Below are 24,462 nucleotides of genomic sequence, written 5' to 3'. Positions count from 1 at the left end.
AGGACCTGAGTTCAAAAACACTTCCTAGCTGTGTGACCTTGTGCAAATCACTTGACCTCAATTCAATTGCCTCAGCAAAAAAAAAAAAAAAAAAAAAAAAAGCTGCTTTTCCCCTTTCAAGAACAATTAAAGCTGTAATTTCTATAACTTCCTGGTATCATCTTTCTGCAAATTTTCTGATTTCACAATGACCCGACCTGAATGGTATGATATCAAGGGAGAGAATACTGCCACTAAGTCAGAATAAAGGAAACAAGTATTTAAGTGTCTACTATGTGTCAGTCCCTGTCCTAAATGAAACAAACATATAGGTTATGTGATTTGCCAATGGACACACATCTGGAGAGTGACTCAGGCTTGATTTGAATTCATGTTTTTCTGAATCCAGACTCAGCATTCTATCCACACTGAACGTAGATGTTCTTCTTTTCTCAAATATAATCGTTCTCGGGGAGCATATTTCTTGGGGAGCTTCTGGAGGCAATCTTCGTTTTAGTTCAAATCAATAATCACTTCAAATGCAGCCAGCTGTTAAAGTACAGTCCTTTATTGTCTTCCAAAATAGCCTGGTTAGTTTTTAGAGGCCTATCTCCTTCCCTCTTCCAAGACTTCTTGCAGTTTGTTCTTTAGCTCTTCTAGCTTCTGTCTCTAGCTCAACTCCGACTTCTGGCTTCTCAATCTCCTCTCTTGCATTCTAGCTCTCAATCCCTCCACTGACTCCCACTTTCTCAGTCTCCTCCAAGTCTCTAGTGCTTGGTCCTTTATAGCTTCTTTTAGAGGTGTGAACTCAAAGGTTGACTCCTCTTCCAAGAGTGGGATTGTGGGTTCCTGACTTATGAGTCTCCCAGACTTGTGAACTCTCCCAAAAGTGTGAACTCCAATGAGCACTTAAATACATTAGTGAGCTAGAGAACTTGCAAAGTACCATGCTAGATTAGACAACCAATTTAGCACTTTGTAAGAATCCTAACACTGAACCATTTAGATACCTTCCAAGATTAATGATTCAGTATGAGAGAGAATGTCTATTAACTCGGGACACAAGCCTTGTCACATAAATGATTAGTAACAATAGAATGATAAGGGAGGAGTATTTTGAAAACAGCAGAAGGCCTGAATTCTTAGCCTGGCTTGGCTATGGACTGCTATGTTCATCGTCTTCATCATCCTCAATAATTTAACAAGCATTGTGCTAAGCACAGTGGACACAAAGGAAAAGACAAGGCCTTTGTCCGTGTGCTCACGTGAAGTGCTCAGTGGGAACTCACTTCAGGGCTTGGGATTTTCAATGTCTTCTATCTCCAAAACAAGGCTGAACTTGACTCCATCTAGATCTAGCATGCTTTATTTCTGTTACATCAAATATATTGTTAGCCTGTCAATAATTTCAATCTCTTGATGTGTATTTTTGGTTATCTTCACATGGAGATTATTGCTTTCCCTAAGCTTTACTCTGACAAGTGGGAAACATTTCAGTTCTCAGAAATTGTTAAATTACCCAAAGGTACAGAATGTGTTCTCAATTTATTTGTGAGTTTTGGTGATCTTTGTGATAGTGACCTCTAACCCTAGCAATGATAGTCCAGCCCTTTGCTGTTGCCATATGTCTAATACGTGGCAGGAATGGGATGTTAGGAAAGACTGGGCAAATAGATGTAATGCTAATATTAAGATTTATTGCACTAGTGATGATAACATTGAAAGTTGCTCTAAAATCCCTGTTGGCTGGCAGTAATTCTTATACTAGTTGTGGGTGATGGATAGGTCTGCTCAAATTTATGTAGTATTTTTAAACTAACTATGTTTATTGTAGTTACACCAGGGGAAAGTGAGGACATATTAATTAGAACCTTGGACATAAAACTGACTTTGAGATATTTCTTGGGTATCCAAATCAAAATGTCTGAAAGGCTCATGAAGACATGAGATTGGAGGCTAGATTAGACTCGGGCAGAATAGGTAGGTTTGAGAATAAGCACAGAGATGTTAAGTAAATATCAGAACTGATGAGACCACTAAGTGAGGGAGAAGGGAAATGGGGCCATAACAAAACCCTAGGGGATGCCTGTAGGACGAGGGCATGGTCTGATGAGGATGAAGCCAAGGACATGGAGAAGGAGTAGGGGGAGGAGAACTAGGAGAGTGATGTCCTGAAAAGAGGAGAGGGTGATTAACAGTGTGCAAAGATGCAGAGAAGGCAAGCGGAATGAAGACTGAGAAAAGGCAACTGCCTTGGCAACTAATTGCCAGTAACTAGAGAGCAGATTTGCTGAAATTATAAAGTCAGAGCCCAGATTGTAAACAGGAGAAAGTGGAAGCATCTATTGTAGGTGGTATTTTCTCAGTGTTTTAACTACAATGTGCAGAAGAGATAAGGGACAATGAGGATGGAGGGATCAAGTGAGGATTAGTGGGGGGGAGGGAAAAAAGGATGATGAAGTCATAAACATGTTTATGTTTGTAGTAATGAGCCAGTAGACAGATTGAATAAGTGATAGCATAGGGATGACAGAAGTGGCAGTTTATTAGAGGAGATGCATTGAACTGAGGCTGCTTGAGTAGGTAGAGGGATTAACCTTAGTGTGGAGTAAGATCACTTCATGTGAGATGGGTGAAGAAAGAGAGATGAAAACCAGATGGTTTAGGAGTTGAAGAGGGGAGAAACATGGGAGATGTCTTCAATTTTTCCTATAAAATATTCTCAGCTAAGAGAGTAGGAAGAGAGGTGAGCCATGGGAGGTTTGAGAAGGGATCAAGTTTGGAAGAGCTACTGTTAAGAGGGGGATCATGAATTGATGAGAGGTATTGTTCAGCAGCAATGAGGATCCAGTTAAGATTCTGTAATCTGTAGTGGACTTAATCAAGAAGGTTATGTGATTTTCTCTGTTTTTGTTAATCTGTGTATGCAGCAAAATTGTGAGAGTGATTCAAAGTTGAGACTTGGCAAGTTGTAATTAGTGAAATGATCAGGGGGGCAGGGATTCAAGAGAGGATAGTATTGAATTGATCATAGGTCAAGAGGGGAAAATAGAATAGCTAGTGAAGGGGGGAGATGGCTTGTAGAGAATTGAGGGGACAAAGGATTGGCGATCAGACAGTGCAAATGAAGGGGAAGGAAGGTCTTGTAAGGGAAGTCACAGACCAATAGATTATGGCTCTATAAAAGGATTTCAGAATTCTTGCATGAGGAGGTGGATTAGGGTTTATGGATTACAGCAAAATCAAGGGTCTTTTTTTTTTTTTTTTTTAAATTTTTGCTGAGGCAATTGGAGTTAAGTGACTTGTCCAGGGTCACACAGCCAGGAAGTGTTAAGTGTCTGAGGTCAAATTTGAACTCAGGTCCTCCTGACTTCAGGGCTGGTGCTCTAGCCACTGTACCACCTACCTGAGCCCAAGGGTCTATTTTTGTATGTAGGTTGAGTTAGGGTGGGTATATCTTAAGGGAAGTGAGCAGATTGAAGAACTGAGGTGGTTAGGGAGTTTGAGTGAGTGTCATAATGTATGCTGATGTTTCATAGTATGAGGGCAGGAGTTGGAAAGGGCAGAAAAATTTTGAGTCATGTACTGAATTTCCTGAAGGAGGAAGGCCATACAGCTTAGTAAGTTTCTGAGGCCAGACTGAAACTCCGATCTTTCTAATTCACTTATTTATCTTATTCTCTGAATTACTGGAGACAAGGACCCAGATGCAGTATCTGCCTGTCATGTGTGGACTTGCTGCTTTATAATGATTTTTGTGGGGGGGAGAAGAGAGAAACAGACAGAAACAGAGACAAAGACAGAAAAAAGAAAGGAAGACAGAGATAGAGACAGCCAGAGAGATGAGATGGAGAGAGAGAGAGAAAATGTGTGTGTGTGTGTGTGTGTGTGTGTGTATCTGAGTGTACATTTTCATCTTCATTTGACTGCAATCTAGAGCAGGAGCTAGATAGTATTTCTCTTTTTCCTTCTGCCATCCTTTTTCATCACCTCTCTTCTGTCCTATTCTGCAATATTCTGCAGTATATCAATAACTAATGATTTTCTGTTAATGTTAACTGATATCGATATGATCTTAAACTTTTTCTTGACTAGCATTCTCAGCCTCCTGAAGCCCATCTCACCTTGAAGCAGTCCTTTCCTTGAGGATTATGGTTGCGTGATCTCCACTGATCTGCTATATTATGGAGTCATTAGAGTTTCAGTGAACTCAATCTCCCCTTTTATTGGCCTCCTTCCATATTTCAGGCATTCAGTATTTTCTCTTTTTTTCACTTCTCCACCCTAGAAAATTTATAGCACATTTGTCATTTACACTTTAGTGTAAGGAAGCAGAAAGCCCCTGGACCAGGATTTATGACTAGGATGAAGGACTCTCCTTGCTAAGAATTCTGGGCAACTCTTGGTGAGGATACTGACAATTCCCCTATGTCTGTAGACCTGCTTTTCTTACCTGTAGGGTCCTACAAAAATAATGGAGGTAAGAAAATCACCTCCCTTTGTGACCTTCTTCAGCTCAATCTGCCTGTTCAATGGGCTGTTTTTACTCATGTGCCATGGCTCATATCCGGCCTCATAGAAGAAGGAAAGTTTTGGCCCTCATATGCTACATAAGATTATTAGGTCCTGGATTTCTGTTTTCCTCTCAGCAACATTAATTAGCCCCAGTGTTAGTGACAAATCATAGTTGTGTGGGAGATAACTTATTTATATCTGGTTAAATATTACATTAAATACGATTTATAAATAAAAATTATATCTAGTTAGTGTGCTTTCTGACTGTGTATAGACGTACCTTATAGCAAACTGAAGCCTAAAGAGGTTAAATGCCCAAGGTCACACAGGTATTCTGTGTCAGAGGTAGGATTTAAGCCCAGCTTCCCAATAACATAATGTCTGAAGCCAGTTAAATACAGTACCTCAAAATGATCCTTTCAGTAGTGAGGAAACTCTCTCTAGCAACCCAAGTACCCTAAATAGTTTTCATAGCCAAATTGGAGCACTCACTATCAGTCTCTTTTGTAATAACTATCTTCTGTCCTTGAAGCCTTTTCAGTGGGTGAGGTCCTGCCCAAAGCTTATTCACATAGCTGTACCCCTGCCGGGACTCAAGGGCCACTCCTTGATGAAGCATTAGATTAGTACTAATGGAAGATAGTAAAGTCATGTAGACTGATGTTATAATGATTTGGTTATTTGCTCATTTATAACTGCTACTGTACAATAATTTTCCTAAGATTATGTTTTTAGGGAACAGCTTAGGTGGGTTCTGCCTATTTAAGTATTACAACTTTTGTGAGAACATGGCGTTGTGTTTAGAAGGTATGTCAGGTTCTATAATACATAGAAATGTGACTGGTAAGAAAATCCTATAACTTGCTTCTCAGTGTCCTAAGGAATTTGAAGACTACAAGTTAGCCAAGTTGACAATCAGCATTCAGCAGAGGAGGTTTCCATATCAGAAGTGACACCTCTTCATAAATGAAATCAAAGGTCTAGAAAACAATTTAATTTTATATAAAGAAATTTAGTTTTTTACATATATATATATATATATATATGACATGCATATAGAGACATGCACATACATATAGTGCATTGTGTATTGTGTGTGTATGTATGTATATTATATATATATTTGTGTGTATATAAAAAGGGCATATTGGATCAGATTTATGGGTGGAAAGAACTCCCTGTGCCAATGCTGAGCAATACCCTCTCTGCAACTTGTAGTCTTAAAGAGGTTCTATGGGACACGTAAGTTAATTGACTTAAACCCCCCCCCCCCCCCCCCCCCCCCCCCCCCCAGGTCACAAAGGTTAACAAAGATAGGATTTGGACCCAGGTCTTCTGGATTCCAAGACCAGCTATCTATTCTCTATCCTCCAATCTGGCCATTTCACCATATTATATAATAGTCATCATATTCTTCTCATCCCAAAATACAACCTTAGATTTTTTTCCCCTGTGTTTCCTAAAGGCCTCCATTGCCAATTATCTGCCCCATATTTCTAGGTTTGAACCTTTCTTTCACTCTCTCTCTCCAGCTCCTTTTTATTTTTCTGCCCATAGAAAAATGTATTAAAATATAAATTAGAATGTAAACATTATTAGAATATTAATTCCTTGAGCCCATTGGTTGTCTTGCTTGTATTTGTAGCCTTATCATTAAATATTTAATAGGTGCCCTTTCTGTCAGTCAATTTATCTATCTCTATGCCAGAAATTAGCAACCAGACCTCTCTACTTTTTTAGGCATAGCCCATGAGCCAGAAATGATTTTTATATTTTTCAATTTAACACACTAAACCTAGCTCAATTGTACAGCTACAGATGTTATCCAGGCCCAATAAGCATACTATAATGTGGTCAATTGGTGGATATTCTGGGCTATTCAGCCCCTTTGTTGGAGAAATAGTTCAAATGAAGAAATGCTATCTTGGTAGTTGAAAGGCAGTATTCAAAAGCTCTACCATATATGATTCTCCCTAGTAATATTTCCATTTGCTGTAATTGGGAGCTGTACTACAAATGATATGGCTATATTCCACTATGAATATTGTACCCTATCCACATTACTTATATTATATAAATGATTAATCCATACTTTCCCAAAAATTAATCACAGGGGCCTGTCCAATGTGGTGTGGGGGTCTTTCTTGCATTCTTTATCACTGGAGCACATAGGCTTTCCACTAGTTGTTCTTTGCTCTTAGTATGTGAGTAGTCCATCATTTTTTCCCCTAACATACATTTCTTTGACGATATCCTTTACACTGCTTTTCTTGCATGATTTCTCATTTTCAATGTGTAGTAGCCCCCTCATGCTCACCATATATTTCTCCATTACCTTTGGAGAACTCTGGTGTTAAAATAATGGGCCTTTGCTTTTAGAAATCTGTGGTCATTAAATGAACTTTGTAAATTCCCAAAGACTATCCAGCCTACTCCCCTCTTCTTGTTCAGTACTTAGCCCAGTTCCTTGTACATGTGCAGTATCTATCCCAAATATTTGTATTGGGATAGTCTTCAAAGGTCAGCATACTGCAGCCCATTGGCTAAATCTTGGCTTCTTCCTGTTTTTACATTTCAAAATAAACTTGATTTACACTACTGAGCCATACAAAAACAAACTATGAACTGGATTTGGTCCTTAGGCATAGTTTGTCAATTCCTAGATATTGATAAAAAACTAATCTTGCAAGTTAGATTGCAATCTAGCCACTGATTCTGTTAATCTGACAGACTGTGGGATTTCAACTAACCTCAACTAAGTTATCCATCCAATTCATATTTTTAATAATAAGTATTTTTCATCCACTTGGTCTTTCCTCTACGAATAATTGGACTAAATTCTTTTGAATAACCATGGATTTCATTGAGAAAGTCCTTCAGCGTTCCTGGGCTTCATACAAACATCAACAAATAGCATTTGGAGGACCTCACCATTCACAGGATGCCCCTTTCTGACTTGGTCTTTAAGCTAGACCTCTTCCATAGATGCCTTTGATAATCATATCTCTTCCTGTTGTGTGCATATTTGACATTAGTAATGAGGGAAATTAAAAACATCTTTGTTGTTTTATCTTTCAAGTTTTCTTGGATGATTTTGGTAAATGCAAGGGAGTTGCATTGGAAAAGATTCTTTAAGGGGATAGTTGCTTTTTTAAGGAACTTAAATACCAGTTTTATAGTTAAACACAGTGGGGTCTTATACATATTCTCTATACTTTTTGGTCAATCGGGTGATTATAAACACAGAAGACATATACAGACATACAAATAAATATAGAATGGATGCATGTAGTAGTAAATATGTCCGATAGTCTCTGTTTGAGCCAGATCTGATGAAAGATTCACACAATGCCCATCACTCTCTTTCCCTCAATTATAATAGGTCTTGTTTGCCTCTTCATGAGATTTAATTTCCCTTATTTTACCTCCTTTTATCTCTTTTTCCAGTATGATCCCCTTTCTACCTCTAGTTTTCATATTATCAAAATGAAATCAAATTATACCCGCATTCTCCAAGTATGCGGCAGGCGGGCAGATTATTCCTCTTCCTCCTCCTCCTCTTCCTTCTCCTCCTATTCAATGGTTTGAACAGCCTAAAATTGAATTGTGAGGCCCAATAGTGCTATGGTAAGGGAAGGATCAGTGTTTTTGGTAGGTAGAAAAGATAGTCCAGTTCCTTGGGTCATTAAGAGCACCATCATGAGTGCTGCCTATTTGAAAGGACCATAGGCTTCCCAAGTGTAAACAATTAACTCCATGGTTACCAGTCAACTCTGTCTTGGGGATGTGTTGATTACCTGTTGAAAGATTGATAGCCAGTATATATCTGTGAAGCTTTCTGTCAGACCTCCCCCAAAGTTAGTTAGTGCTCCCTCTCCCCCAAATATTCCTACTAGACTTTGATCTCTCTGATTTTTCATCTATTCCTCTTGACTTCCTATTTTATATTTTGCTTATCTCTACATGGTGTTATCCTTCCCCCCAAGTAGAGGGCAAGTAAAGTTCTTTGAGGGCAGAAATTGTTTCATTTTTGTTCATATATCTCCAGAGCTTCTAACAGAATTGAATTAAATTAAATGATCTAGACACTGGTTCTTAAGCTGGGCTCCTTAACTCATTTATTAAAAAAACTTTTGATAAATGAATTTCAGTACAACTAGCTTCCCTTAAAACATAATTCTGAGAAGTCCATAGATTTCACTACACTGCCCAAAGGGCACATGATATAGAAAAGGTTAAGAACCCATGATCCCAGGAGGAGAGAAAAAGGAAAAGGAGGAAAAATAAGTAAAGAATCCCTTACAAACAGACTTCAAGCTTCTGAAGAGATCTGGCTATGGTTTAGGGGTCTGTACCTTGAAGGCCCTTGGTCTTACTAGCATCCAAAAGCAGGCTGTCTGGTGCACTACACAGTTTGTTTTTTGGCATAAACCTGTGATTTTACTGGGTGTAGGGAATTTTGGTGAGGAAATTCACCCTACCATTATAGAGAGGCAACTATTGTACATCCATAGTCTTAGCAGCCTGGTACAAAAGAGGTGAAGTGACTTGATCACAACGCCAAAAATATTAGAAGTGGGACTTGACTCTGAGGCTGTAATGGTTCAGACCTACTATTTCAAAAGCAATATGGATGTGTTATGGATACACACCCATAATATATCAGCAAGTTTAGAAAGAGCACCTATTGTGTGCCATGCTCTGTTCTAGGCACTGGGAATACAAATACAAAAAAGTATAATCTTTACTCTTAAGAATTTATATATTGCCAATCTTTTGCCGTTTCTGGAGCCCCAGAAGACTCTGGAATCATTTTTGTTGATATTTAGGAATTAGCTTCACTTTATTACTCAGACACATTATTCCTGATCAATCTATGCTGGCAGGCTTGGGCAGACCATGTAGAGGAAGATGGGGAAAATGGGTAATGAAAAATCACACATTTGTGCCTTATTTCCCCTTTCTTCCTCCATCACATTTGTATACAGATGAAATCAAATTAAGGGCGACTTTGAAGGGGAAAAATGAGCTGAAAAGGTTAATCCAACCTATTGCAATTGATGATTTTATGGAAAGGGGTCATGGGCTAATTGTTTGGATTATGATGCTCAGGGCTTTCTTTCTGCCAGCTACCTCCCACAGTCATTGTTTACCTCTCAGTGGGTGGGCCTCAAAAATCAGGATCTGGGACAATAATCCCCATTCATTTCTGGGAGCAGGTTGTGTAATTAAAAAAACACTGAACTTGAAGTCAAAAGATCAGCATACATTCCTTTTCTAATATTTCTTGCACCCGTTTTCCCAGTTGTAAAATGGGGACAATGATACATCTGTTGACTATAGTTGACTATAGTGTATGGTAAAAGTGTTTTGTAAAAGTGTTTTAATACTATCAATATAAGCTGTTATTTTTATCTTATTCTATCAGGGTTCTGGGCTTGGCAGTGATACTAGAACTATAGTAAGCCAATTGAACCCCAATTTAAATGTCAAAAACCAATAGCTCTTCGTTGTTTACAGGGCAACCTTCTAGCATGGCATTCAGCTTAAGTTCCTCCAAATCTGGCTTCTTTCTCTCCAACTTTCTCAACTTTCCATTCTAGAAAATTTCATTTGTTGTTTTACATGATTAATCATATTTGATCTATATCAGATTGCTTATTGTTTCAAAGAAGGAAGAGGGGAGGGAAGGGATAAAATAGAAACTTAAAACTTAAAAAAATGTTAAAAATTATTTTAACATGTAATTGGAGAAAAAATAAATTATTAAAAAACAAGAAGAAAATCTTACTTGTTCCCATGAAAAACCAGGGTCATTTCTACCTCTCCCTCTTTGGCACTTGCTCTTTCCCTACATAGAATACTCTCCACACCTTCTTTCCTTTTTTGTCTATACAGACCCTGACTATCCTTCAGGGCCCATGTAAAATTCTATCTCCTCCACTGGGCCTTCTCTGACTATATAATCCATATTCATCTCCCTTCTTTTCTGAACTCAGTGGTATAATTAAAATCCTAACACTTAACCCTTTGTATTTTCTAATCCTTTCATCTCTGTTAGTTTTTACTCCCTCTAACTAGATTATACCTTGTTGAGGATAGGGAACTTGTGCCTTTTTTTTTCTACATAGTTATAGGCCTTTATAAATAGTGTTTTTTAAGTGAAATAGTGGAATCAACTCAAGGTGATTTCTTCTGGTGTTGATTTTCAGAAATGGAATTGACTATTTCAACATTTAAACTGAGAAAGTTATTCATTCCAATCGACTAGTCAAGGACCAAGACATACCTTTAGGAACCTATAGTGTCTTGAATCATGAATCATTTATTGGATGGCATAGTGGATAGAGGGCTGGACCTGAAATCAGAAAAATCTGAGCACAAATCTGACCTCAATCACTAAGCTGCTTGATCCTGGGGAAATCATTTAATTTTTGTCTGCCTCAGTTTCCCCATCTGTAAAATGTGGATAATATTAGCACCTATTTCCCAGGGTTATTATGAAGATAAAATGAGATGTTTATATAAATCACTTTGCAGACCTTACAGTGCTGTATAAAAAGATGCTAGTCATTATTCCTCTGACTGTCACTAAATACTATTACTTAGGCCTAAATTAATTCAAATACTCCCTTTACTCCTTCTTACATATCTATTCATCTCCAGAAGTTGTATGTAATGCTGTATGGTGTATTCATACATAGCAAAAAGAAAATCTTCAAAATTTCTTGTCTATGTCAAATGTATTTAAAATATTTATGTGATAAAAGAGCTTTAGTTACTTTAATAAGTCCCCGATAACTTCTCAGCAAGGAAATATTCCACTGAAATGGAACATCGATATAGGAGGAAGAACAAAGCTAAGTTGCAGTTATTGCTAAGGGGCAATATGTTGAGGGGAAAGAAACCATCATGAGTGAGAGTTAGAGGGATGTAAATTATGGCTTAATTTGAAGAAAAATTTCCTAAGCATTATAGTGGTAAAATGTGCTGCCTCAGGAACTGGTGAACACTCTGTTATCAGAAGTCTTTTAAGTAGAGGCTGGATCCCTTCTGAGAGATGTTGAGGTGGGGATTACCAGTTACTAGAAGATGGACTTTGAGGTCTTTTCCAAGACTAAGACTCTTAAGATAAATCTTCCTAATGCATTGCTTTCCTGATGTCACTCTTGTTTAAAAACCTGTCATGGCTACTTACTGCTCCATGTATATATATACATATATATATGTATATATACACACATATATATTATAGCATATACATGTATATATACACACATATATTATAGCATATATATGTATACATACACACACATATATTATAGCATATATATGTATACATACACGTATATATATTACAGCATATACATGTATATATACACGTATATATATTATAGCATATACATGTATACATACACGTATATATATTATAGCATATATATGTATACATACACGTATATATATTATAGCATATACATGTATACATACACGTATATATATTATAGCATATACATGTATATATACACGCATATATATTATAGCATATATATGTATATATACATGTATATATATTATAGCATATATATGTATACATACATATATATATTATAGATACATATGTATATATACACGTATATATATTATAGCATATACATGTATATATACACGCATATATATTATAGCATATATATGTATATATACATGTATATATATTATAGCATATATATGTATACATACACGTATATATATTATAGATACATATGTATATATACACGTATATATATTATAGCATATACATGTATATATACACGCATATATATTATAGCATATATATGTATATATACACGTATATATATTATAGCATATACATGTATATATACACGTATATATATTATAGCATATATATGTATACATACACGTATATATATTATAGCATACATATGTATATATACACGTATATATATTATAGCATATACATGTATATATACACACATATATATATTATAGCATATATATGTATACATACACGTATATATATTATAGCATATACATGTATATATACACACATATATATTATAGCATATATATGCATGCATACACGTATATATATTATAGCAAACATATGTATATATACACGTATATATATTATAGCATATATATGTATATATACACGTATATATATTATAGCATATATATGTATATATACACATATTATATATATATATATATATATATATATATTTTAGCTTGGCAGTCCTCCGAAATTTGGCCTTAACTAATTTGTTCAGTGGAATTGAATCATCTCCCACTACCTGCCTACACAGGCCCTCTAGCCCTTTTTTTTCTGGCAGATTAGGCTGGAGGAACTCTCAGGCTGATTCCTGTCTCTACGTCTTTGCTCCTGGGATTTCCCCTCTCTCCCTACATGGCAGCTTGGAATGCTCTCCACTTCCTAGATCTGACCCATCTTTAAACTTCATTTCAGATCTCACCTTCTGTGTGAAGCTGACCCTGCACCTTTCCAGCCAGCAGCCCTCTCTCCCTCTTCTGTGATTTAAGAGGACTATCCCTGTATCACACTTTTTTTCGTACTCCATCAAATGCTTCTATTTTATTTGACTGCTTCATGTAAACCTTACTTCTCTGAGAATATAGAAACACATCTTGCAGCTTGCCTTACCCTAATTGCCCAGCACAAGAACGGACACGCGCTAGGGACTTGAGCATTGGACGGACTGGCTTGAGGACAGATTATTTACCAGAATAGACGTTGGGATGTGACCATTCAGGGGTTATCAGGACAAGGGGGCATCCACGGGAAGGGAGGAGGATCAAGCAGAGGGAAAAACACAAAGACCAACAGGAAAGACAGAAACACAATGACGGGCACGTCACTTTTCAGAAGTTTCTTTATGAAATTAAATGTCGCCTCTGGTTCCGAGAAAGGCATAGTGCAAGAATGACTTTTTTTCTTTTCTTACATGCTACACTGAATTCACGGTATCCTTGGACATCCAAATCCAAGCTCCGTGACCGACTGTCACAACCAGCATCTCACCCGCCCCTCCGCTTCTTTCTGGGGGGAAGCCCGGGCCAGCCTCCAAAAAAGCCGTCTCTTCCAGGATTACGTTCGCCGCCCAGCTCCCCAAATGCCGCGGGCACTACAGAATTCAGTCGTTATGGCTTCTAGCTCTCACTACGGTAAGGCAACTCTTTTTGTTACTAACCAAGGATTAAATCGATTCTTTTTCTCGTGTTAGAAAAGCAACCTAACCCTTCCCGCCACCCTCCAAAAACCAACAACATCAACAACAAAAAATAACGGAAACAGGCACGAGCGTCACCAACAGCTGAGGAGACAGGTTACAAACCTTTACAAAATACACAGCTGACTGTATTTGTTTTTGTGTTTGTTTGTTTGTTTGTTTGACCATAAATAAACACGTTACAAATGGAGAGGGCATTTTCACTGGCTGGGAAGGAATGAACCGGCGGGAGCAACGTCGTGAAGGGGATGGGAGAGAAAGTCAAGAACCGCTCTGATCCGAGATTGGCTTAGGCACAGTATTCCCATTTCCTAATTTAGCTAACGCAAAGGAGGGGGAGAACGCGTCAGAACCGAGGCTGCGAGTGTCTGGTACTTTACTCCATGCGGGGGGATGAAGGGCACCGTTCGACATGGATGGGGACGGCCCCCCCAGCTGGGGAAAGCCGGAGAGGTCGGTGAGACAGACACAGGCCGAAGGATGGGGCCCCGCCGCGAGGGGGGTCTCCAAGGAGGAAGGAGCCTGGGATTGACCCTTGAATGAAACAAAAAGAGACGTCAGTCAGCGAGAACCCCCTAGTTCTGAGCATGCTCAGTCAGTGCCGGATGTTGTGCCCGGAGGGGCTCCTCGGCCCGGTGGCCGAACCAGTCAAAATGTAAAGGCCCTGCGGCGGGCCAACGGTTGCGGGGGAGGAGGGAGCTGCCCCCGTGCGCCCAGCTTGGTGGGGGGCTGGGGAAGGCCCGCCGCCGCCAAGGCCGGTCTCCGCGGTCCGGTTTCGGGGGGGGTCTCCCCGGCCCGCCCTGACAACGGCGAGGAAGCGGGGCCACAAAAAAAGGCACCAACCCCGGGGACGCCAAATTGCCGCCTCCCCCACCGGGGGAGTCAGTCTGCGAAATAAATAGGGGGGGGGGGGGGGGGGGGGGGGGGGGGGGGGGGGGGGGGGGGGGGGGGGGGGGGGGGGGGGGGGGGGGGGGGGGGGGGGGGGGGGGGGGGGGGGGGACGAGTCCGTTCGGGGCCGATCCTTAAAGTGCTTTCTCGGACAGGGTGGGGGGCGGGAGGGCGTAGAGGCACGGCGCAGCGGCCCCCCCCCTCCGGCCGGTCACTTGCGGAAGGGGGTGAGGCGGCTGATGTTCTGCCAGAAGTTGGACGGCTTCCGCTTGGGCTCGGCCAGCATGAAGACTTGCTGTTGCGGGAGATTGGCGGGCAGCGTGGGGTGCTTCTGGCGCATCAGGAAGTCGTAGTAAGGCCGGTTCACGGCTGTGCGAGGGGGGAGCAGAGAGTCAGCCTCGAAACAATCACAGCCCGGGGCTCAGCTGGCGGGGACTGGGGGGGGGGGGGGGGGGGCAGTTATTTCCCTTTTCCCGCATCACTTACTCATTGGTTACGTGGAGATCAACTCTAAGCCGCTTCTAGCTCTGTGAATGTAGCAGGATACAGCGGGGGAATTTGCCAAAGGAATCCGCCTCTGAATCCCTTAGTCAGGGTGTGTGTTGTGCACAGACATCACTCCCTCTGTCTCTCATCGTATTATATATTAAATCTATGAGCAATATGCTTTATTTTATATATTATATTATTATCAATCTTTATTAATTAATTATTATTAATAATTGATAATACTTATAATTAATTATTAATTATAAGTATATTAATTATTAAATTATTAATTTGTGCTTTATATTATATGTATATAATTACAGATATATGTGTGTGTTTATGTGTACATATACATATATATGCCATCCCTTCCACCTTCAAGTGTAATGCCAAAGGTCATTTTTAATGGGGTGACCAGTTCCTCCATTTGTCCTATTTCGTATTCTGCCTTAAGGTTATGACTGTCCCCTCTTAATGGTTGAGATAAAGGTGTTATAGACATTCCTTAATGTCATTAGAATATCAGTAACCTCCATCTATGAGGCTATCCCCACCTAGGGCTCTGCATTATGTCATTGTTAATGTTATTCCATAAAAGGCTTGCTGTCCAGATACTCGGGGCTAGACTCTTTGAGATGATAGTCTCGTCTAGCCTTGGGATCCATTGGTCCCAGTACTTCTTTCCATTTAATAAACTATTGAATTGGTCTCTAATCTCTATCTTGCTGGCATTACGCAAGCTTACTTTGCTTTATAACTTGTGAGGAGGGAATGCTTAAAAAGCACACTAGATTTGCGTGCAGTGATTTATAATGTTAAAAGTTTAGCAAAACTGACTTCTAGGACCCCCCAAAAGAATATAGTGTAAAAGAATGAATGAGAATTACATATAGAAAGCAAGTCTAAGGAAAGATGTAACAAGTATTTGCAAGTATATGCCCCGTGTTTTTTGGGGGGAAGTTAGGGAGATAAATGGTTGGATGGACTAGGGCTGTGGAGCAGGGAAAGGAGCAAATGTTGTGACTTCTGCTGTTGTTCACTCACCTTTGTGTTTCCCGCTGGACTGCTGTTTGTTTGCATTCAGCATGGCCTGTTTCTTTTGTACCTCTGTGATGGAGAAGCCTAAGGGAGAATAGAGAGGAATTCAGTAGGTATTCTTGAGAGACTTCATCGTAGTCAAATTATCAAATGCACATCATTATAATTTTGGATCAGCTTCAGCATGCCTTCCTTGATCCCCATATTTCTCTTCATTTCTAAGCAGTCTCAATTTCCCCCTTTTTCCCCTTCTATCTTCTTGTGCATCTTTGTCTTCTTATATCTTATATCTTTGCATAGTGCTTTAAGACTTGAGGAGAACTTTCACCCTTGAGGTAGGTCAAATAATTACAAACATGCCTATTTTACAGATGAGAAGTTTGAGATTCAGAAAACTAAAAAGATGATACAGGGAAGAAGCAACTCTTATTTTACACAATCAATATGCTGCTTCTAAAAAGCTGTATTTAACTCAGACATTTGTGGGCAAATCACTTCAAAAAATATACCACAGGAGAACTCAGACATTTGTGGGCAAATCACTTAAAAAAATATACCACAGGAGAATGATGTACAAAGATATTACCGATTATATTTTAACACTCTCAACTTCTTTATGCTTGGAATAAAAAAGAATAGATGAAACTTGACCCCCTGATGGTCCTCTACCCTATAGAACCGTCTCTTTTTAGTAGATGTATATAGATCTAAATTCTCTTGTTCCCTTCCCTAGCATGACTGATTTGGTTTCCCATAGGAGGACTTTCTCCTTACCATCAGCTCATACTGATCTTTCTTTCCTCCAAGTTCCTCAAGTACTTATATCCTATGCCACATAATCTATCTCAATACTTATCTCCTACATGAAATCTTTCTTGATTGCCCCTCACCTCACCTCACTCTGCCAGCTCCAAGCTCCTAGTACCTCTCCCTATAACCACCTTAAGCCAATATGTGGACATTTTCTCTTTCTAACCAAACTTTCTAACCTTGAGCTTTTTGTTTTGTATTCTCAGGGCCAAACACAGTGCCTGGCATTGTGATTAATAAATGCTTATTTCATTTCTTAATGCCAAATAGAGGAGCTCCTATTTTATCTCAGAAGCAAGAAGAAGCTTTTTAAGCTTTGAGTAGGAGAGTGACTTGCCAGGTTGTACTTTAGCACATTGTAGGTGCTTTAATAAAGATGTGTTGACCAAGAAGCAGATGTGTGCACGTTGTGGGGGGAGTGGGTAGAGGGAAATGAGGCAGGAGCTGAATCATACCTGTCTCCTGGTCCAGCTGGACTTGTTTCCTCTCATTCTCAAAGGCCTTGAGCCAGCGTAATTTCTGCTCAGGTTTCTTAGCACAGAATAGATGGCTTTCATCAGTGGAGCTGCAATGAAGCTTGAAGGCATTTTTAACACTGATGTTAAAGTCCTTATCTTTCCCATCTTCCAAATCCACAATCTCCATGTCATCCATGTTGATTCGGCCCTTGTAGTACAGGATGTCCCTCCGCAGAAGGTCCTGGAAGATGTGCACAGCAGGGGTCATTAAGGGCACATTCTTTGTGACTTAGAATCAGCTAACTTTGAGGAGTTGCCCCAGATTGACCTCACCTATTTAATGCCTTGGCTAGGGCATTTTACATGGAAGAATAGGTTCGCTTCACATTCTTGTGTCTTTTCATGTGGCATTCCTACAGAAAGCACTGGGATGCAGCAGAAAGAATTCCAGATTTGGAGTCAGAGGACCTGGGTGTAATTTTTAATTCTGCCAATGTTGGGCATTTTTCTCTGGGTCCCATTCTCCTCAATTGTAAAGTGGACTAAATGCCTCCAAGATTTTTACTTTTCAATCTATGTCTCTATGATCTTCTCTTTTCCATAGTCAGAAAACAAAGGTAGGATCTATTTTTTTCATGTATCCTAACAGGGCCTAGTGAGGTAGGGTACAAGTATTATTTTCCCTATTTTGATGGGGGAAACTGAGGCTAAAATTATGTAGATCATGTCAAGTCTTGATTTGAACCCAGGTCTCCTGATTCCAAATCTGAGCTCTGCAGATTCCTACAAGCAAAAGCTTTTCATTTGTTAGGTGAAAAAAAATTTTTTCTGCCTCCAATATTTACATTACCAAACCAAACTGCTAAACTGATGCATGTCCTAAGAAAAATAAAAGTAATCTTAAATGTTTACAACGCTATGTTCACTGAAACCCTCTCACTTTTATTTATCATCTCACAGGTCTCCAGTTAGAAAGGATCTTAGTCTTATACAGATGAGAAAACTGAGGTTTAATGATTTGACAGAGATGAGATTTGAAACCCACCATTGACTCCAGAGCCACTCTTTCCACTCTACATGTAATTCTAAGGTTCTAAATTTAGTTCAAAATTTAAGATTTTAAGACCCATGGGAACTTAAGTTCTATTTATAAAGCCTTCAGAAATCCTGGATTAACTTCATGCCACAGTGACCAGAGAAAGATCTGATCAGAAAGGCCTTTTATGATAGCAATAAATAATGGGATTATATAGAATACTACTTATTTCATGATTTGGGGTCTTTACTTATTCTTACACAGTATCCCAAGAGTCATAGTGTAGTTCTAGGGTACTAAAGCTTAAAACTAGTATATACTAAAACTTTTAGGGACACCCCATATTTTACCCCACAAACCTTAGCACAATTTTAAGAACATAGTAATTAATAAATATTTACTGGTTGATTGACTAATCATGTTCAGAATTGGAAGTATTTTCTAAGGAAATAGCAGAGAGTTAAGCATGTGATTTATAGTGTGCACAGAACAGAGACTGAGCCCAGAACAGATACTATAGCTCAGGAGACATTTCAGAGAGAACCTCAGAGTCTGAGTTTGGGTGAGCCTTGCTTTGTGCAAAAAATATGTTTCATAATGTTACCTTTAAGGCAGTAATGATGATAGCTGACATTTGTATTATATCTTAAAATTCATTATGAACATTATCAATTTTGATTCCCACAAAAATCTGATGAGATAGGTATACTGCATTCCTAATTGTTTCCATGTTGAAGATCAGGCTTAGAGAGTTACAAGTTGGTGAGGTCCTTATGAGCCCACCACTAAGTAAATACCAGAAGCAGTAATAAAATCCAGGTCACTCTTGACTCCTAAATCCTGTGCTCATTCTGTGCTGCATGTCTTCTTAGAATAAATACTATATTCCCCTGACTTAATTTTCTCATTCCTGAGAAACTTTCAGATTCCCCTTTAAAGGTCAGAGGCTCTTCTAACTTTAGTGTTGATAAGGAGCTAATGATCTATAAGCAAATACTTAAATCCACTAAGCTGTATTTAAGTGATGCCTGTCCTTTTATAATAGATTTAGTCCTTCATGATAGAAAAAAGTTCTTATGTGATATAACTATACTTCATATTCATATCCAGTTTGAGTATGGGTTATCTAGATGGGTCCATAGTATGGTTTTTCCCTATTGTGTGGTTTATAAGTTAATATTTGATTCCATTTCTGAGGTTTGCATAAAGCAAAACCCTCTTCTATTGGTTTTTTTTTTGTATTTCTGTACATATTTAGAACCATCCACTGAAAAATGTTAAGTATCTTCAGTCTGCCAGATGAAGAAATGAAGGGTAACTAAGAAAATTATCTAATTAATAATTTACTGGCTTTTCCAACCTTATCTCTAATTTCCATTTATGAGATTGTTATCCTAGCCACCTGGCCTTACTTTATATATTCTAGCCTTTAGTCTTTTGCTTAGTCTATGGGTGTCAAACTCAACTGCATGGACAAAACTGTCCACTGCAGATTGATCCATAATTAAAATATAATAGGGAAATGTTTAAAAAGATACAATACAACACAGATCATATTAATTTGTGTTTTTCTAAGTCAGTAAGTAGCTTTTAGGGATCCATTTCAATTTGAAGTTGACCCATTTCTTCTGCCTGAAATATCCTTCTTACTCATTCATTTCTACCTTTCAAAATCCTATACATCCTCTAAGACCTAACTCAAGTTCTTTCTCATTTTGTGAAACTTTCCTTCATTACTTCAGCTCACATTGGTCTTTTCTTTTTCCGAACTACAATGGCGCTTACTATCTACACCATTTGTCGGGCTCCTAGCATTTACTATCTCATACCATTTGTTTGATAATGACAGACAGTGGAAAGTGTGCTGGGTTGGGAGTTTAAATATGAGCTCTTCCATTATCTTACCTATGTGACCATAAGAAATTATTTAACTTCTCTGAGTCTTCATACTTCATCTGTAAACTGATGGACTTGTGTCCCTTCTAGTCCTCATTTTTTCCCCCTATAATCCTGTGTCTCATTTCAAATAAATTGTAAAGACCTTGAGCTTAGGAGCCATGTTCCTTCTCCTTTGCTGTCTTGAATGGGGGTAATGAGCACTTTCTTTGACCAACTAGCCTGCTATTTGTTTAGTCTACTAGAAAGTCAGCAGGCCTCCCCTCTGAAAAGGTGGGAGCCAGGAAGCCAAGTAAAAGAGTTTAATAGCTGATTATCTCTGAGGGATAGATCACTTGACTAGTATAGATCTAGAGCCCTGATTACCTTTTTACAGTAGATAAGCTGGTGGTCGAAGAGGAAAAACATTCTCTGTTGGCTCTTGGCTTGGGGTTGGGAGATTCTGGTTAGTTCACCGGAATGGATGAGTTCAGAGCTCCTGGCAAGGACATCTTCACCCTGGTTGGAGTGAAGAAGGGATCTGTGAGGTGCTCCTCCCTACTCCATAATAAAGACCCAAACAGTGGCTCAATGAAATGGGAGCCCCAAATCACCAAGCTTCCCTCCTCACCTCCTCCAAGAAACTTCTGAACCACAAATCTCTCCCCTAGATTTTAACTCTAATACCCCTTCCAATCTAAACCACATAAATTAGAACGTGATTATGTTCTGTCAAATGGCAATCCTTCCTTGTTTCCTATGAAAAGTAACATTTTCTAATGATAAGACTGGGTCAAGGCAATAAATAAGCTTTTTGACAAAAGGTGAATTTTTGCTTTTACTTGAAGCTGTAGAAATGAAAGAACATCTAACTAAAGGGTAGAATTAAAATTTGGGCATGCTATTTATCTGCATAGGTTGATCAAGAAGCTGTTCTGATGTGATGATGGATTTTGCATAATTCTTTCCCCTGCTTAATATCAAACCTGTCATGGTACTAGAAATGAAACCATTAAAGCATCATTTAAAAAACCAAACACTGCCTTCTCTGGATTGCTCTTCAAAAATACAAACATCCCCAGAAAGGGTATATGAGGGTAGGTAGTATATCAAGCTGTTAAATGTCATTCATTCTTCTGGTAAATTCTTTTATAAGGGATTTAATTCTCTCCCTCTACATCTTCTCCCAGACCTTCTGGCTAGGTGATATTAGGATTTTAGGGGAATGAAAACAGCTAGGGAGAGTTTGGAAGTCTTGGTCACTGCTAAGAAGAAAGAGTCTTTTTGGGGATTGTGGAAGGGTCTCTAAAAAGCCAAAGGGCAACATGAGGGAACCTGAGGTAAAGAATTGGAACAGACAGGTGGGTGGGAAAACTTTGTCAGCTTCACAATTTTGCTGAGGACCCTCTGATTCGAAGACAGGGAAATGCATTTCTGAATAACAAGGAAATGTTGTTAGCCCTAGGAACGTTCCCCATAGGGTGAAGAATAACAATTTGTGTAATGTCAATAATTAGTTTAGAACTGCTGCTCAAACATGAGATAAATAGGAGATGGAAAAATGGACAAGCAGGAAAAAAAGAGCCTTCATAATTGCTTAGTGCATTTCTTGTCATCACCTTTCCATTAAGAGGCACAAATGCAGTAACAGAAGGTCATGGATTATATTTATCATCCAGGTAATGTCTGCTATGTGAGAAGAACAATTAGAAAACTGTTCCCATTTAACTTCCTGTTCTCAAGCACAACCATTTATTTGTTTAAGAACTCTGCCTTTTTTTTTTTTTTTTTAAAAGCCCTGTTAGCATGTGAAAATGAAATTGCCTTTGGAAAATAATTTACATTTCATACCAGGAAACTAAGTTTAGTATGCTAATAGACCTAATAAAGGCTGGAAGGCTTATTTTAAAGAGCAGTTAGCCTTGGAAACTATTATGGGAATTTTTAATTTCCTTTTATTATTCAGGCCTCAGGGCCATTCCTCCTACAAATTTTGGTTAACCTAAAAATCTGTTTTAATAAAAACCTCACCTGACCAAAAAAACTCATTCATAGGACTTGACTTGGAACTTTAAACATTCTTTCGATAAGAAGCCCGAGGAGTAGGTCTACAGTCTCTGACTCCTTTACTTGTAAATACTTTTCAGTCATTCTATTTGTGAACTCTCTAGATGTAGTTTAATCTGTATGTATTTGATTTAGTTTATTTACAGAATTTGTTTGATGAGGTTTGTTTCCTTAGGGGACGGATGAAATTATGACTTGATTAAGTTTTTTCAACTTTTATGATATTGAAGAAAATATAGGATTGTAAATCTATTGTATTAACTTTTGTAGTCTAAGAAGATTATACAAGATTGTTCTGTCACTGTGATACAGTTTTCCCTTGAAGAAGCCTTGTCTGAATTCTCATGGTTGTTCAGATTTTCTCTGAGGTCTGAATTTATGTTTGAGCATAATAAATTTACCTTTATAATTTCTGTGCTATAGCAAATAGATGTTGAGCAGCAATTACCTACCACATGAACTTAGAGAGGTAGTTATTTCTCTCATAATAACACAGAAGTCTAAACAGAAGCATAAAGAATGGCTTTATTAGAATGCCTAGAACGGGGCACAGAAAAAAATGTTCAATAAATGCTTGTTGATTTAAATCTTTCTTCGTCATTGACATCTGAGTTCCCTATTAAACCATCATATATTTGATATGTGTTGGAGTATGACTTTTATATCTTGGCTCTTCCACTAGGCTGTAAATTTGTTTGAGATAATCTGGTTGCTCCTTTAATGAAGTTTTAACTAGGTTGAGAATCTAAGGAGCCTCATCCAATAAGTATTCACTTAGAGGGATTAGTCCTTTTTACCTCCCAGTCCTCTATTGAACTCTGCCACTGAGCAATTTTATCTATATTTTCAAGTCTCCTCTTCCGTTCATTGATAAGCCGGGCTACGTTCTTCATAGCATTTAAGGCAGCTTCTACATCTTTGAAATCCCTAAAATAAAATATATGTCATTAGCAATACATAACATGCCAGTGATATTCATAATCATAGGGAATTAAAATCTATAAGACATTTCCCCCCAATACCTCAATAATAATAATAACAATAATCTCACAATTGTATAGCACTTTAAGGTTGACAAAATGCTTTTTTTTGCAACAAATCCATGAGATGGAGAGGGACAGACAGGGCCTAGACCTGTGATTTTCATTGCTGTAGAGAAACTTTCATTTGAGGAAATTGTTTCTATTGATGCAGCTTGACACCTTCTTAGCAACTTAAAATCTTCAAGATTTGTCCAGACTAGATTTCTGAGGAATAAATGACTTGTCCAAGTTCATCAAGCCAGTGTGCTCCAGAGGCAAGATTTGAATGCAGTTTTTCCTGGCTTTGATCCTAGCTCTGCTATGCTATGCTATCTTTCTCAGATAGACAGTACAAGTATTATTATCATTCTTTTTACAGATAGGAAAACTGTTTCACAGAGAAGGAAAGTGATTTGCATCTGAGGCCAATTTCAAACCCAGATCTGATTTCATGTGTAGTGCAGCTAGGTGGCACAGTAGATAGTGTGGAGACTAAATCAGAAGGATCTGTGTTTAAATTCAGCTTCAGGCACTTTCTAATTGTATAACCCTGGGCAAGTCACTTTAATCCCTGTCTGCCTCAGTTTCCTTATCTATAAAATGGGAATAATAATACTTTTTACCTCCCAGGATTGTTGTGAAGGTCAAATAAGATGATACTTATAAAATGCTGAGCACACAGAGAGACATGTAATAGATGCTTACTAAATGTTTGCTTCCTACCTTCAGTGTCCTATCACAATTTCTTCCAATATTTTATAGTTTACTCACAGTTCCAATTTGAAGCTCTCCTGGGATTTTTAGAACAAGAGATTTTATTGGCTGGAAACATCAGCCAAATCAAGAAAATTCACAGCCCACTGATACAAAAGGACCTTTTCTGCTTTGGGAGAAGGTTCACCAGATCTCAAGCCCTTTCTCATTATCTGTCAATTCCCTAATCAAAAACCTGCAGTGGCTCTCTATAATACACTATATACAAACTCAACTTTTCAGGAAGGATTTTAAGGTCCTTCCCT

The 24,462-nt window shown here is 38.5% G+C and overlaps 1 protein-coding gene across 7 annotated transcripts in view; it reads right to left on the bottom strand.

Annotated features, from left to right (window-relative positions):
* Window positions 1-14,723: 14,723 nt before the first annotated feature.
* The window catches only part of ARHGEF4 (Rho guanine nucleotide exchange factor 4), a 481,275-nt gene continuing 471,536 nt past the window's right edge, over window positions 14,724-24,462 (bottom strand). For 3 of the 7 annotated variants that reach the window (XM_031959842.1, XM_031959844.1, XM_031959845.1), the window contains 5 exons: window positions 23,219-23,348; window positions 20,742-20,873; window positions 17,441-17,684; window positions 16,182-16,259; window positions 14,726-15,017 (listed from right to left, as the gene is read on the bottom strand). In XM_031959842.1, coding sequence (XP_031815702.1) covers window positions 14,860-15,017; window positions 16,182-16,259; window positions 17,441-17,684; window positions 20,742-20,873; window positions 23,219-23,348 — 742 coding nt within the window. In that variant the 3' untranslated portion in view covers window positions 14,726-14,859. Of the gene's footprint in view, window positions 15,018-16,181; window positions 16,260-17,440; window positions 17,685-20,741; window positions 20,874-23,218; window positions 23,349-24,462 lie in introns of all 7 variants that reach the window. The other 4 variants (XM_031959839.1, XM_031959840.1, XM_031959843.1 and 1 more) reach the window with 2 other exon arrangements.

Source organism: Sarcophilus harrisii, chromosome 3, assembly GCF_902635505.1.
Source record: "Sarcophilus harrisii chromosome 3, mSarHar1.11, whole genome shotgun sequence".
Taxonomy (NCBI): Eukaryota; Metazoa; Chordata; class Mammalia; order Dasyuromorphia; family Dasyuridae; genus Sarcophilus; species Sarcophilus harrisii.
This window is presented reverse-complemented; position numbering and strand designations above follow the sequence as displayed.